The 14535-nt window shown below is 36.4% G+C and overlaps 1 protein-coding gene across 1 annotated transcript; it reads right to left on the reverse strand.

Annotated features, from left to right (window-relative positions):
• Positions 1 to 4381: 4381 nt before the first annotated feature.
• On the reverse strand, positions 4382 to 9916 carry frc (fringe connection). The gene has a single exon (XM_071596669.1). It carries the CDS (start codon positions 9564 to 9566, stop codon positions 8547 to 8549), a length of 1020 nt encoding a protein of 339 aa, XP_071452770.1. The 5' UTR covers positions 9567 to 9916; the 3' UTR covers positions 4382 to 8546.
• Between the last annotated feature and the right edge of the window lie 4619 nt (positions 9917 to 14535).

Below are 14535 nucleotides of genomic sequence, written 5' to 3' on the forward strand. Positions count from 1 at the left end.
TGCAAGCCGATGGTAGTTAGCTCTCAGCCTTTACGGAGTGCAGATCGGTCATTTACGAAACCTCTATAACGTGACATCGTTACGCTCCGTCATGAGCCTGTCATTGGAACAGCGTTACCCCATCACATTTTTCGTGAGACTAGGAAAAACCGGGAAAGAGACTCATGACATGCTCAAGGCAGCTTATGGTGATGACGGCATGGGTAGATCCGATGTTTTGGAGTGGCATAAGTTGTTTCGGGAGGGTAGAGAAGATTCTGAATACGCCGAACGTCCAGGACCCCCTTCGACCTCAAAAATTGACGAAAACCTTGCAAGAGTGAAATCTTTGCTGGACAGCCATCGCAGATAAGTCTACGAATGGTTTCTGATGAGCTTGGCATCCCAAAAGTGATTATTGACTAGTATATCCTAAAACACATTTGGAAACTTTTGAGTTATTTATTTCAAATGAAATTATAAACATGATGGTCATTAATACCAATATAATAATAGCAAGAGGACATTTTGCCATCCAACTACTTACGGGTCATCAAAAGGCGTCGACCGACAGTGTTGAATTGAAAGCATTCATTAGCAATTTGTGATTGACGGAACGAATTCGTGAATCGAGTGAAAACGTCCATCATTTGCGAAACAAACGATGCTTTCACAAGATCCGCATACAGCCGGAATGAAATATCTTGGGGTCGCTTCATTGCCATTATGAATTTCATTTGATTTGACGATACCAACACCCGAAACATGCGTGGTCAAGAAGATAACTTGGTTCCCTTCAGTTAAGTTACCAATGTGCTTGTAAAGAATTGTTGAGAGACATGATGTGTCATCATTTGGAATCATCGGCGAGTACCTTGGGTCATTCCGTGAACGGTGTCCTTTCAGTCTACATATATGCCAAACAAACCCAGGGAGTATGGAATCAAAATTTGGATATTGTGCGATGCAGAAAATATTTATTATTGTAATTTTAATGTTTACCTTGGAAGGCGGAAAAGCAACATTCACAGCGAGTAGCGAAGCAACTCTGCGAGCTTTGGTGATGAAATAGCCGTAACATCATTGCTGACAAGTTCTTTGGTTCGAACTTGGCTCGAACAGAAACTCTTGTGAAAAAGAAAATAAAAATATAATTTTTTTATCCAAATGTTTTTCTTGAAAATATATTACCTATTTTTTTCAATGTAAAATTATTTTATTTTTGGAGCATAAACCATTTTTACACTTTTTTACATTAAATATTATCCTTATTTTCTCTCTTCTTTTTTCAGTTCAAAATTTACTGCTTTTATGCATTACTTTGGGAGTGAATATTGTTACTAGAAGTTTGGAACCTACAGGTAGTTCGTACTCGCAGTGTTAACATAACTTAAATCATGTCCAGATTAAGAAACTAATCATTTTGATCGTGTGCAATTTCGAAGAGAATGACATGGTAGTGGCATGTTATTCATGTAATGAGAACATTTTTTGTTTTTTTTTCATAAAGCTCCTGCCAGTATATAGGATTCTCTGGTCAGGAGGTCTGATCAGGTGTATCAAGAATTTTTGGTATTTCTTGCATCGGTTACCGACGTCATTCCTAAGCCAAGATCAAACTTACGACGGACGAAATAAATCGCATGTCAAAATAGAATAAGATGGTTTTCCCTTCTTTTCGAAACCCGCTATGGCCAAAAAAAATCAGCGTTTACCTCTTTACCACAGTTCTCTTTTGTCTTATTTCTGGAAAAATCAGCTCTTTTGGAATTCAAAAAGAACGAGAGGAGACAGACTGGCTATTAACCAAAATGCCACTGGCTAGAATTCTGAAACTAGTAATACCTACTTAATATCCTACCTAATAACTACTCCTCGAATCTCTGAGATCGCAATTGCACTACAGATTATAAAACACATCCATCAGAGCACTTAATATGCAAGTGATACAGTTAATGTAATTCGAAACCGGCTCGCTAATTAACGTTTCAATTTTGAATGATGCCTTAAGAAGCTGAATGCAAACCAATCTCGTGAGCTGTATTCAAACCAGCCCATCGATGTAATTACATCGATGTACTGGCAGGTTTCACGCAACCAAGGCACTCAAGCAATGGGCTCTTTTCGTATTTAGCGAGTTTGGTGACGCATACGCCTTACGTCACTGTAGATGATTGCATCGGATGACGTTGCCTCCAAAGCTCACCTTGAATTATTATTCAGCCTCAAACCGAGAAAGGCCGTTAGGATCCGTGGCGCTTTAAAAATTATTTCCCGTCATACCTAGGTTCGTGGACGGAAAGGAAAATAAACGAAGAAGTCCTGGCATGATGGTGGAGGTGCTTTGTTGAGATAATCCAAAGGAGGGATGAATGATGGATGCCGAGTATTTTAATTCGCGAAATTGTAATGGAGAGAAGAATTTTCGGCAAGCGCGGAAGGGGTATGAATAGGATTAGGAATGTTGGACCGCATGAAGGGAGGAAGTTTGCACAATTGAAGGGGGTTCATTGTAGTTCCGCATTCAGGTTTTGTTTTGCTCGGAGACGCAAGTGAAAGTAATCGTTGCACAATAGTATAGGCTGTATCCATCCAAAACCTACCTGGACCGGAAGAATACAACAAATGATAACCTAGGATCGATGAAGAGTGAAATACTTATTCTTTCCGCCGATCCCACATCGTGGCAAATATTTCTTCTTATTTGAAGTCAAAAGTTTAATAAAAATCAACGCCAACCCAGTTATTTATTTTTTCAATGCTGAATCGCAGATATTTACTTAAGACCAATTAAATACTGAAAATAGGTTCAATTAATAAATTGAACGTGATGAGATTATTAGGTCTATTTATGTGAAAGAATACCACGCCAGAGCTTCATTCTCAGAAGGTTTCATTAAATGACATACGGGACACTATGTACTGTTTATCAGAATGCAGAGGAGGGTAAAAGGGGATAGAAAAATGGGGAAACTCCATTGTTTCGCTGTATTTCCCCAAACAAAAAGAACTGGTAATTCTGAACGTTGATCGCAGGGATGATGTTTGCAAGAGTTTTCAATGTTACGTTTAGGGGGAACAAGGGACTTTATTGTCTCCATCTCGCTCAAAAATTTAAATAATATGTTAGCAGGGCTTTGGACGGCGCCTCCCGGCACCCTGACTTCGGCCTAAATTGTAATTTATTTGGTATCAGATTACCTTGGAGAGCTACAAGCTTCGAAGGAAACCAGCCCCCAGCCTGGCTAGCAGACCCTACTCTCACATATCAAATCAACTTTAGGGCATATTAGAATCTTTTACAAAAAAGCACTGGCTGCAACCTCATGTAAGACGTAATCAGTAATGAAATAAAATAGATTCTGACTATCATATATTCATTTCGTTTCATATGTAATAACCTAAAAGAAAAAAATACAGCTAACTGCAGCTATTGAATCTTGAGCTTATGTGAATTCCTGTTCCTTCATTGTTAACATTGGCAAAACTGGAGCTTAAAAGAGATGGATGTGGTTAATTAATTAACTCACAAAAGTCATCTCTTAACCTGTGCTCGTCACACAAAAAAAATCACAAGCAATACACCTTTGCCTATTACTTAAAAATAATTAAAATTACCAATTTGCTCTGTATACATTTTCCTTTTCAGTTAGGCATGGCAAGAAAAGCTTGACTTTATGTTAACTAAAGGAATACTCCCTCCCATAAATTTCTCCGATACTACCAAATATCCTATGGTATTTACACCCCTGTATAGTTCTTCTCCTAATTACAAAAATATCTACGATGAAATCTCTGCACCATAATAATGAATTAAAAATACAGATAAATATTTATTCTCACACTTCCCTGCCACACTTTTACTACATGATATTTTCTTAGTCTTATGAGAATCATGGGATTCCCCCCAAAGTAATCAACCCAAAGGTTCGTTAGACAGTCAAGGGTAAGTGGATCACCTAGTATTAAGCCTAACAGCATGTGGATTTAACACATCAGGGTAGGGGGGCCAGTTTCCTTCCCTGAAGCACCTATTATTGACCAGGATGATATGGCACCCAAAAAATTACATAGGTTGGGTGAAACCATGGGTATCTAGAGGTGCCCCCAGGAATCGAACTGGCCAGTAGCCCAATGCTCTAGCCCCTGGATTACCATATCCTCAAATGATAATTAGTAAAAAAAACTAAATAGTTAATTTCATGAGGAAAATAAGTGATATAAAATTTCCTAAGTTTTGGCAATTCAAAAAAGATCTGCCGAAAGTTCTGCGGCAGCAATATGATTTAAGGCGATGTGAAAATCTAAAATTTTTCTGAATTGAATGAAAAGCTCTTGTTTCTGTCTCTTTCAACAGGGGAAATGAATACAATACATGGGAAGGGAAACTAAAACTACAGAATTAATTTTGGACTAAATTTTTTTCTTTATTCATCACAGTAAACATGACAACTTTGGTACATTCAAGAGGAAAGACAGTATTCACTAAGCAATGAAAAACTTATGACATTTACACGGTTGTGCATGATGATGGAATGTAAACAACGTTAGCACCTTTTTATTCCATATGATAACTTTATAAAAATCGCAACATGATAAAACAAAAAAAATATTCATTAAAAAATAAAATATTTCACTATTATACCTGTTAATGGGCCATACATATTCCCCACAGGTATTGAGTTTTTATAGTGAATGGTACAATATTTAGCAACACAGTACAAAAAAGGTATTAATAAGCAAGCAAATAAGTAAATATATACATTTGCAAATATTGTCATTGTATGCTTCTCTAGTGTTACTGTAATATCATTCCTAAGATCCTGGATGTAATTTGGAGCCCTTACGAACAATATGGTGAGACACTCACTGATAGAATACAGATAACATTTCAAAGGGGAAGAAAAGCTCACTTTATTAGCCACTGTGAATATAACTAGCTAATATCCTTACTGTAGTCACACAGAGTTCTCCAAAATAGGCTAGTTTCCGATCTTTAAAATAATATCGCATAAAAATAATTTTTTGCTTACAGAAAGCGAACTAATATTTTAAGAGTCGAAAGAAAGTTAGCAATTAAGCAAAAATAATCTTTGGTACTTCTTGAGTCATGTTAAGTATTTTAAATTTAAACAATTAAGCAGTATTTTAAATACAGCAGTGAAGAGCATAAATACCATGACAAAGACCAAATTGTAGCCTTTTTTTTAAATATAATCAGAAAAATATTAATAAAATTAACTTATCAGAAGTAAAGAACATTTTCATGAGGTTATTCATATGAGCCAAGTTGAATTATCACCTAAAAAACCTGCTCTAAGACAATGGTAAAGGCTTCACTAATGGAAATTCCACTGAGCCTCCTTTAACTGGTCCCTATACATGTATAACTGAAAACATGTATGGATTCGCAAAACTTGCTCAATAATCATACCTGCATTATCAACTGTGTAACTGTTCAGAAAAAATATCATGAGGGCTATGAGAATAGCAATGGGAGATTGGGTTGAATTCGATTTCTTCCATTTTGCACATTGGACTAATTATAGGAACAAGAAAATTTTTATTTTCTCTCACTCTAAATTAGGTGCTGGCAACCTGTACCCCAATTGCTAGCTCCAGTGCATGCTTGAAATACTGATGACGAATTGGTCATGTGTTGCTCGAATTTTATAATATAACATTGAACTTGGAACTGAGTAGGCTATTGCAGGGGTATGTGACCATTCAGAACCTGATAGCCCAGCTTGAGAAAAAATTAAAAGTGTCTGCTCCACCTCTTAAATGTTGAAAAAATTCAGGGAAGTCATGAGATTAATATGCAGAAGTCAAGTGTATTCAATGGATCTCACCAGTTATCATGTCTATAATTAAAATAATTCTTACTTCCCACAAGACAGTGAGGAGGCTTTCGAATTCTGAAAGTGAAAATGGCAGACTAGATATTTTGATGCTATAGGTGATGTCAAAAATCTTAGAATTTAACCAAATTACAAAGGGTGTACTCTCCACCCTATGATACATATACTAAATTGACAATTATTAAATCATTAACGTGGCATTTTATGATAGTTCATATACTTCTCAGCAATAACTTAGTGGAATCTATTCATGATGAATCAAGACGCAAATAATTGACAAATCAATACAACAGGCTGATACACCCCAGTTGGCTTGATCAATCAAGACTGGGGTTGCGATTTAAAACTTTATCACATGATTTCAGAATAAATTAATATTGATAAAATTTAATTTTCAAGCATCTTTTTGGAATCGCCAATAGTTTGGTTTCAATTCACTTAAATGGCAATATTTTTCATGTAGAACCTATTGCTTAGGTTTAGCCATGGTAATAGAAAAATTCAGGCAAAACTGGCAGCCATTCAATGGCAATTTTATCACTTGGCTCAAGTTAAATTTGGAAGAAAATTAATCAATTCAGAAGTATAATAATTTCGTTTTTTTTTCTGTCTTCCTATGCCATGGTATTTTTCTTCTTTCCTTCACTGGCAACACAAAGTTAAATGTACACAAAGTAGAGCAAAATCATACTTAGTTCCACAAACAAAATGGATGACATTATGGGAATTTAGAAGCATAAAAGAATAAATGTAATACACAAAAGGCTTCCCGCCAGAAGAGCAAATGTACATGCAAAACATCAGTATTCCAGTAAGGCCCGTGAAACTTGATGTTTTCATATTTTGACACAGTGATTTGTCTACATGTAAAGCACTAACTTAACTATATAATTTTTAGAGTCATTTTAGATCAATTATTAGGTTTTTCCTTTAGTTCAACTAAAACCCCACAAATGCCATTTTGACCACTGTGTTTGGTACGCAGACACTCATAATGTATTATACAATTAAAATGTAGATGAGGGTATAAACCTAGCTCATTTAGAAGTATACTACTAAAACTATATTTGAACAGCTACAAGGGGAAGTTACCACATTTTCCACATTAAATCGAAAGTGTAGATTCTGAACTCATTAAATTTCATAAAATTATGAAAAGAACTGAATGAAACTCTTAATCATGAATATAAAATTTGTAAAATCCAACGATAGGAATATGAACTATTATGTTGCATCACATAAAAGTAATAGTATTGCGTGTCTCTTACTGGCTTCTCAATTAATTATTACAAAATCCAGCAAATATAAGTTTAATCAAATCCTACACTTTAACTCACAACAGCTTATTTTATAACTCCAAAACATCATCCAAATTAAGAAAAATTTGAACGGCTATGATAACATGCCCTGTGAAAGTCTTAGTAATATTACTGAGTGGCACACACACTACTTTATTTTAGCCCCAAGGCTCAGATTTGAATGAAGTCAACAAATTACCTCAGTTTCACTCTTTAATAAAATAAAATTAATGGTTTCAGTTAATGTGTCGATAGTTAACCCACAGATTCTCAAAATTAAGCAAGCACTTTCTGCTGGTGATTAAAATAACTTAACTGAAGTACCTGAAACATAAAAAATTGTACAGAGAAGTGAAATGAATATAAAAATTTAAAGGAAAAATATGGATACACAACTGCTGGGGCCTCCCTTTTATTATTTGGTATTTATTGCAACATCATATTTATGGATGTATCCAATGCACTCGAAGTTTTGAAGCATTATAGGTAATTACTACATACAGAAAATAATTTATTAAACTACATAGGCAACTCTTTCAAATTTGAGTCATGTATGTTGCTATCATTAACACTTATTAGCAGCAGCAGGAATCCAAATTTGCTCACTTGGGTAAAATCTGTTCCCATATTAATAAGACCAAGGGAATAAACTCAAAATAAAGTGATACAAACAAATGCAGAGGATAGGGTTGTATGCTCAAACTGGGAGTGGATGTGAAAGTTTATGGCCTCAAATAAAATAAGCATGGAATTAGAAAAATTATTATTTTAAATAATTGAATCTTATACCATGAAAGACAATTACACAATGACTAGAGAGATCTTTGAACGTAAAAATTGGAATTTAGTACACTGGATATGACTCAAGAAATGAAATCAACCCGAAAGTATGACATTGGGTTCACTGGGAAGAAAACTTATAATAGCAATTGAAATAAGATTCCATATGCTATGGAAAAATTCAGTTACAAGTTAAATTGGTTTGAGAATTCATTTTTTTGAAATAACAAAACAATATGGCCAAATGCTTTCCATTCAGCCTGTAACTTGGGTGAGAAAAAACACCTTTCTCAATAAAACAGAAATTACAATAGAAACTAGTAACATTGCAGAGAAACTTATATGGTCACACTATAGAGACGTCACATGATAAAGTTATTCCAAGAAAATATAGGCGCTGGAAAGTAATCATTACGCATTTTCTTTTTCCATTAATCTCTTTTTCGAAATTAAAGAAATATATTGGGCATTTCTGAAGTCACGCATTCACAATTTTTACTATTGCTCTAATTCTGCATGGCACACTGAAAACAACATACGAAGAGTTTCAATATCTGACTTACAAGTTCTCTTTGGACTAGAAGGCATCATGAAATTGCCATGTAAGGGTATCCTCTTTAAGGTGCCACTAAGTTGTAACAACACTGGACAATGTTTTGTATGGAACACTGGGCGCGTCTCTGCGCCGAAATGTTACCCAGGTATACACCAAACTGCCCACAACACTTAGATTAATCCCAATGAAATTCACCCATGAGAACACATAATCTCCACCAATTACCATTCCCAAGTAAGTCACACAAATATTTTTTAAGCATCCAATTATTGTTGTAGTCAAGGCCGAGTTGTAGCAAGTACACACTATAACACTGTATGATAAAATAAATCCCATTACACAGGATAACAAGAACTGAGCTAAAAATAAAACATTCTTCCAATTTGTAAATTCAGCTGCTTTATGAATCTCGCCCGTTTGCCATGCAAATAACAGGGCTGGCGGCATCATGAACAGCGAGTTATAAAACATTAATCCATATTTGCCCAGCTCTTTGGAGTCTAGTTTCTTTTTCATATACACACCATTTGCAGCTGTGAAAAAGTCATTTAGCAAAACAAAAACATATCCTTGCAACGTGAATGCAAGATCGTTACTGGCAGCAACTATGGCACCAACTATCATCACATAAACAGAAAACTGAACTAATGCACTCGGCCGAACACCAAGGATGTAGAACTCTGCGATCATGGTCATCAAAATAGAAAACCTTCTCAATGCTGTAAACATGGGTAGACTTAACTCCTTCGTGCCACCCAGACCAAAAGCCATATTCCCTATGAATATAAGGGGTAGTGGCCAAATTTTCGGAAATGTGTCAGTACCAAGATCGGGGAACCCAAGAATTTTCACTTTTTTGGCAGCATAGAGCACAACGATGGTTGCCACCATCTGTCCTAACCCAAGCACTTGAAACGATGGAAACCCGTACGTAGTTAAAACAGTTTTATTCACTACTGTTATCATAAATGACGATATGCCATAAAAAAGTGCCGATGCGACACTTAAAAATAATGCTGACCTCGGATTCGAATCTATTGCACAGTTTCCCGCTTCCACCAGGACGCTGTGCTGCGAATTTTGGGCGACCATCTCGACGGCGTTTCGTGTTACAAAACAAATAGCTGCTATGTAACTTCCATTTATCTCAATGTTCCAGTCAGCAGATCGTGAAATTCACTTGTCCTCTGCATAACTCGATCGGTACAAATTGTTTTCAACATTTAGCTCTAGTAAATCTCTTGGCACTCTTCACTTCTGACAGTACGGTCCCTCTACTCGAAAACATTCCTGACAGCAAAGTCATTGGGAATAAAATTATTTCATTTTGAACGGTAATAATCGCAATCAAAGAACATAATACAGAACTCAAGCCACAACTCAACATGCGCGTGCAGCACCAACGGCATTCACGTAGCTTATAGGCTTAAGTTCATGCTATCGCTCCAGCTTGCTAACCGGGCAACATCCCGGAAACTTATCGTGAACAAAATAAAAACGAAATTGTGATGGCGGTAAAATATGCCACTGGAAGAAAGTCGAGTCCAGTCTACTATTTCTAAACTCATCATCTTATCAGTTACATTACGACGCTGGACATCAACTCTAAACGTATAACACTCCATTGAAACCGTTCGTCGTTAATTGACATAAGATAAATAGCAATATAAACCAATACTCATTTAAACCTGTATTGACCAAGGCTCCATTTTGAGAGAGTCCTATGTCCTCTTAAAATAGTTCATTCAGTAGTTTTAATTTATTTGCTATTGATTTATTACATAAATTTATTTATTTATTTATATATATAAAGAGATGTAGACTTTAAAAACATAGAAACACAAAGAAAGGACACATATGTAGATTTGTCGTGCCATCGTAATATCAAAACTACATATTTGAGCGTTCTTTCTTTGTGTTTTTGTTTTAAAATTCTACATCTGGATTTTATAAATTTGTGCGTCGCCGGAGAAAGTTCCATTTCGGAGATATGTATGTATATACAAATATATATATATATATATATATATATATATATATATATATATATATATATATATATATATAAAATCAGGAAAACACTATTGAGGAAGGCAACGGGAAACCACCTCAATTATCATTCCCAAGAAAAAATATGATGGACAATGGAGATATTTTGATTCCTGGCAACCACGGGGTTCGGCCCAATCGGCCGTGTGTCGTGCCCGGCAGCAAGGGAGGCAAGGCTTCCACGGTCGTCATCCCACGAAACCCTTGCAAGGGAAACCAGCAGCAGCAGGACAAAAGACGCAGGAGAAGATGACCAAATTAGTTAAAATAGGAACGTGGAATGTTAGAACAATGATGAGGACGGGGAAATTGGAGAATGTTAAGCAAGAGATGGAAAGGGGAAATATAAATATTTTAGGTCTATGCAAGGTGAGATGGAAAGATAGCGGGGATTACTGGAGTGATAAGTGTAGAATAATATACAGCGGTGGGGACGAGAGCCAACGAGGGGTTGCCATAGTATTAAATGAAGAGGTAGGAAGAAGCATAGTCAATATAGAGCAGGTAACGGATAGAATACTACTAGTGGAGATAAAAGCAGAACCGACGAACTTAGTTATTATTATTATTAGGACTAGGAAACCATGGATCACGGATGAGATGATTACAAAGATGGATGAGCGGCAAAAATGGAAGAATATAAATACAGAATTAGGCAAAATGAAGTACAAAGAATTGAACAATAAATTGAGGCGGGCAACAAATAAAGCAAAAGAAGCATGGTGGAAGACGCAGTGCGAGGATATGGAAAGTCTGCAGAGGAAGGGTGAAATCGGTGCGCTGTACAGCAAAGTTAAATCGTTATCGGGAAGTAAGAAAGGAAGAGCTATGCTAACAGTTAGAGATAAGGCGGGTAAGGTAACAGTTGAAGCAGGAAAGATCCAAGAGAGATGGAAGGAGTATATAGAAGAACTGTATAGTAAAGAACTCAGACCAACAAAGTTAGACATTGAAAAAGAAAATGACGTAGAGGAAGACAGCTTAGGTCCAGGCATACTAGACAATGAGATAGAAAGGGCATTAAGGGAGATGAAACTAAATAAGGCCGTAGGGGTAGATAACGTTCCTGTGGAACTTTTAAAATGCTTAGGAAAATGTGGGAGGAAGAGGCTATATGGGCTGATCCATAGTATTTATGAGGAGGGAATCTGGCTGGAAGACTTTGTGAGATCAGTTTTAGTTCATATTCCGAAAAAGGTAAAGGCCACGTCATGTGATGACTATAGGACAATTAGTTTGATATCCCACGCAGCTAAAGTTGTTCTCAGGATCATAAACAAAAGGATAGAGAGTAGGGCAAATGATTACTTAGGGGATGATCAGTTTGGGTTTAGGAAGGGGAGAGGTACGTGTGATGCCATTGCAGTAATGAGATTATTAATCGAGAGGAATATAGAACACAACCAGGAGGTATTTGCCTGTTTCGTAGATTTCGAAACAGCGTTTGATAGAGTGAATTGGGAAAAACTAATGTGTATATTGCAGAAAATAGGAATAGATTGGAGAGAAAGGAGGCTAATCCGCAACCTGTACATGTCTCAGACTGCTCAGGCGCGGGTGGGAAACGGGAAGTCAGAATGGGCAGTGTTAGGAAGGGGTGTAAGGCAGGGTTGCCCATTATCACCGTTGCTGTTCAACCTGTATGCAGAGGAAATGATCAAAGAGGCATGGGAAGAACTGGAGGTAGGAATGAAAGTGGATGGGGAATTCGAAAAATCAGTTAGGTTTGCTGATGACCAAGCTTTAGTTTGTCAGTCAGCCAAGGGACTGCAAGCATTGCTGAGTGAATTGGAAAGTCAGTGCGACAGGTATGGGATGAGAATCAATATTAATAAAACAAAGGTTATGCGAATTTCTAGAAAGAAAAAGGCTAAGCTTAACATTAAAGTAGGAGGGCAAAAACTAGAGCAGGTGGAACAGTTTACGTATCTCGGTAGTGTTTTGGACCAACACGGTCAAAGTAGTAGGGACGTAAGGAGAAGAATTGCGCTAAGCAAAGAGGCTTTCACAAGGGGGAGGGAGTTGATGACAGGGACGTTTAGTAAGGATGTTAAGAAAAGACTCGTAAAAACTTTGATATGGAGCGTAGCTATGTACGGTGCGGAAACGTGGTCATTGAAACAGGAGGATAGACGTAGATTGGAGGCTTTTGAAATGTGGGTGTGGACAAGAATGGAGAAGGTGAAATGGAAAGAGAAGAAAACAAATGAGGAAGCTCTTGGTATGATGGGCGAAGAGAAGGGTTTGTTGGGAGCAATCCTATGGAGGCAGGAAAAGTGGATGAAGGGGGTGTTGACCGGCAGTGGGATGTTGAAGACTGTGATAGAGGGTAGAATGTTGGGCAAAAGAGGAAAGGGAAGGAAGAGGATAGGGATGTTGGACGGGATGAAGGGAGGAAGAAAGTACTCAGAGATGAAGAGGGACCTGGTATAGAGTAGGATGATGGATTTTGTGTTTTGTTAGGAGTAATAAAATATTTGTTTGGTAGTTGTGTCCATCCAAAAACCTACCTTAACCGGTAGATTACCTTAAAAAAAAAATATAATCAGGATTTCAATCCTAGGATGTGTTTACTGCAGTCAATATCTTTCATACTACTATATTTTGATGCAATGCAAGGCTGCATATACTAGGGAGAATAATGTGGTGGTTTCCCGTCACCTTCCTCATCGCAGTACAGCGACCACTACCGTGAACTTCACTCGTGCCCGCAGCTGATGCCGAGTCGAATCACTCGGTCGGCCTGACCCACCAGTGCCTAATGGTGAAACTGCTGCCATACATCACGGGTTCAGGGTTGGTTTTAGTAGAAGTCGATTTTTCTCGTTGCCTCGTTCCGAAATAACAAAACTGTGTTATTTTTGTTAATGTGTGGTTGTCTCGTTCCATAAAACAATTAGCAGAACAAGCTGAAAAATTTTTGCCGGTCATGGAAATGGAACCAGCGACCTTTATGATAAGTAACAAATAACACCTACAGATTTTATTTATTCTTAAATTAAAAATTATATCTACCAATGCACCATTATACAAATTTTGAACAATGTTACCATTTACTCGAACTAGTCCATTTCTAAATTACTTGATATTTTATGCTAATTTATCAAAATACAACAGAGCTAGAAATATATTCATTCATTTGCATTTAAGGTAAAACTTATGAAACATATTAAATCAAAATACATTTATTGACAGCAAATAGGTTAGGCTCAGCTTAGTTCTGTGTAGATCTCCTTCAGAAAGTGGTCCAAATATATGTGGAAAAAATCTAAATGTTTAGGCAAAGTATTAATTTCACAGACCATAGGATCTTACATGTAATAAAAATTTTGTATTATTATAGTTAGGAAGATAATGCCTGGTCAATTATATTAAATTGTGGAACATATAATTTCCAATCAATGGCGATTTGTTTATAAGGAACATTGGTACCTTACTCAAGATTACAAGCAATTTATTATGAAATAGCCTTGAAGTATTACTATTTTGTCTATATAAGTATTATAACATGGTGACTAAACCATGGAACAGTACATTTTTGATGCATAAACATATTTGCTACAGAGAGATAGACAACTTACCATAATTTCATCAGCTAATGATAATATGTTTTAAGCAAATAGTAATTAATGAGGTTGAAGCATAAAAAGGTAGTAATGAAGGGAAGGACCCAGTCATACTTAATCATCCTTCGTCACTTAATGGCATTATTTTAAATCATGCATAAAACACCAATGCTGGAGAAAGATAAAAGCTTTTTTTCCTTTTTTGCAGCTTTAGAAATCTATCAATACATGTGAGGTGTATAATTACAAAATGGCAAGACTAACTGGGCAAGGTATATGATAAACTTGTCACAAATGTGTTTACTCAAACTATCAAAGTAAAGTTCAAAAAACAGTCAAAATAATACCAGGATAGTTTATTATGCAGACATTGCCTTTCTTGGTAAATGCATAAAACTAAAATTATCTTCCTTAAAATTAAAGATAGAATCTTTCTATATATATAT

Source organism: Hetaerina americana, unplaced genomic scaffold, assembly GCF_022747635.1.
Source record: "Hetaerina americana unplaced genomic scaffold, ioHetAmer1.1.p SCAF_8, whole genome shotgun sequence".
In the NCBI taxonomy this organism is placed as follows: domain Eukaryota; kingdom Metazoa; phylum Arthropoda; class Insecta; order Odonata; family Calopterygidae; genus Hetaerina; species Hetaerina americana.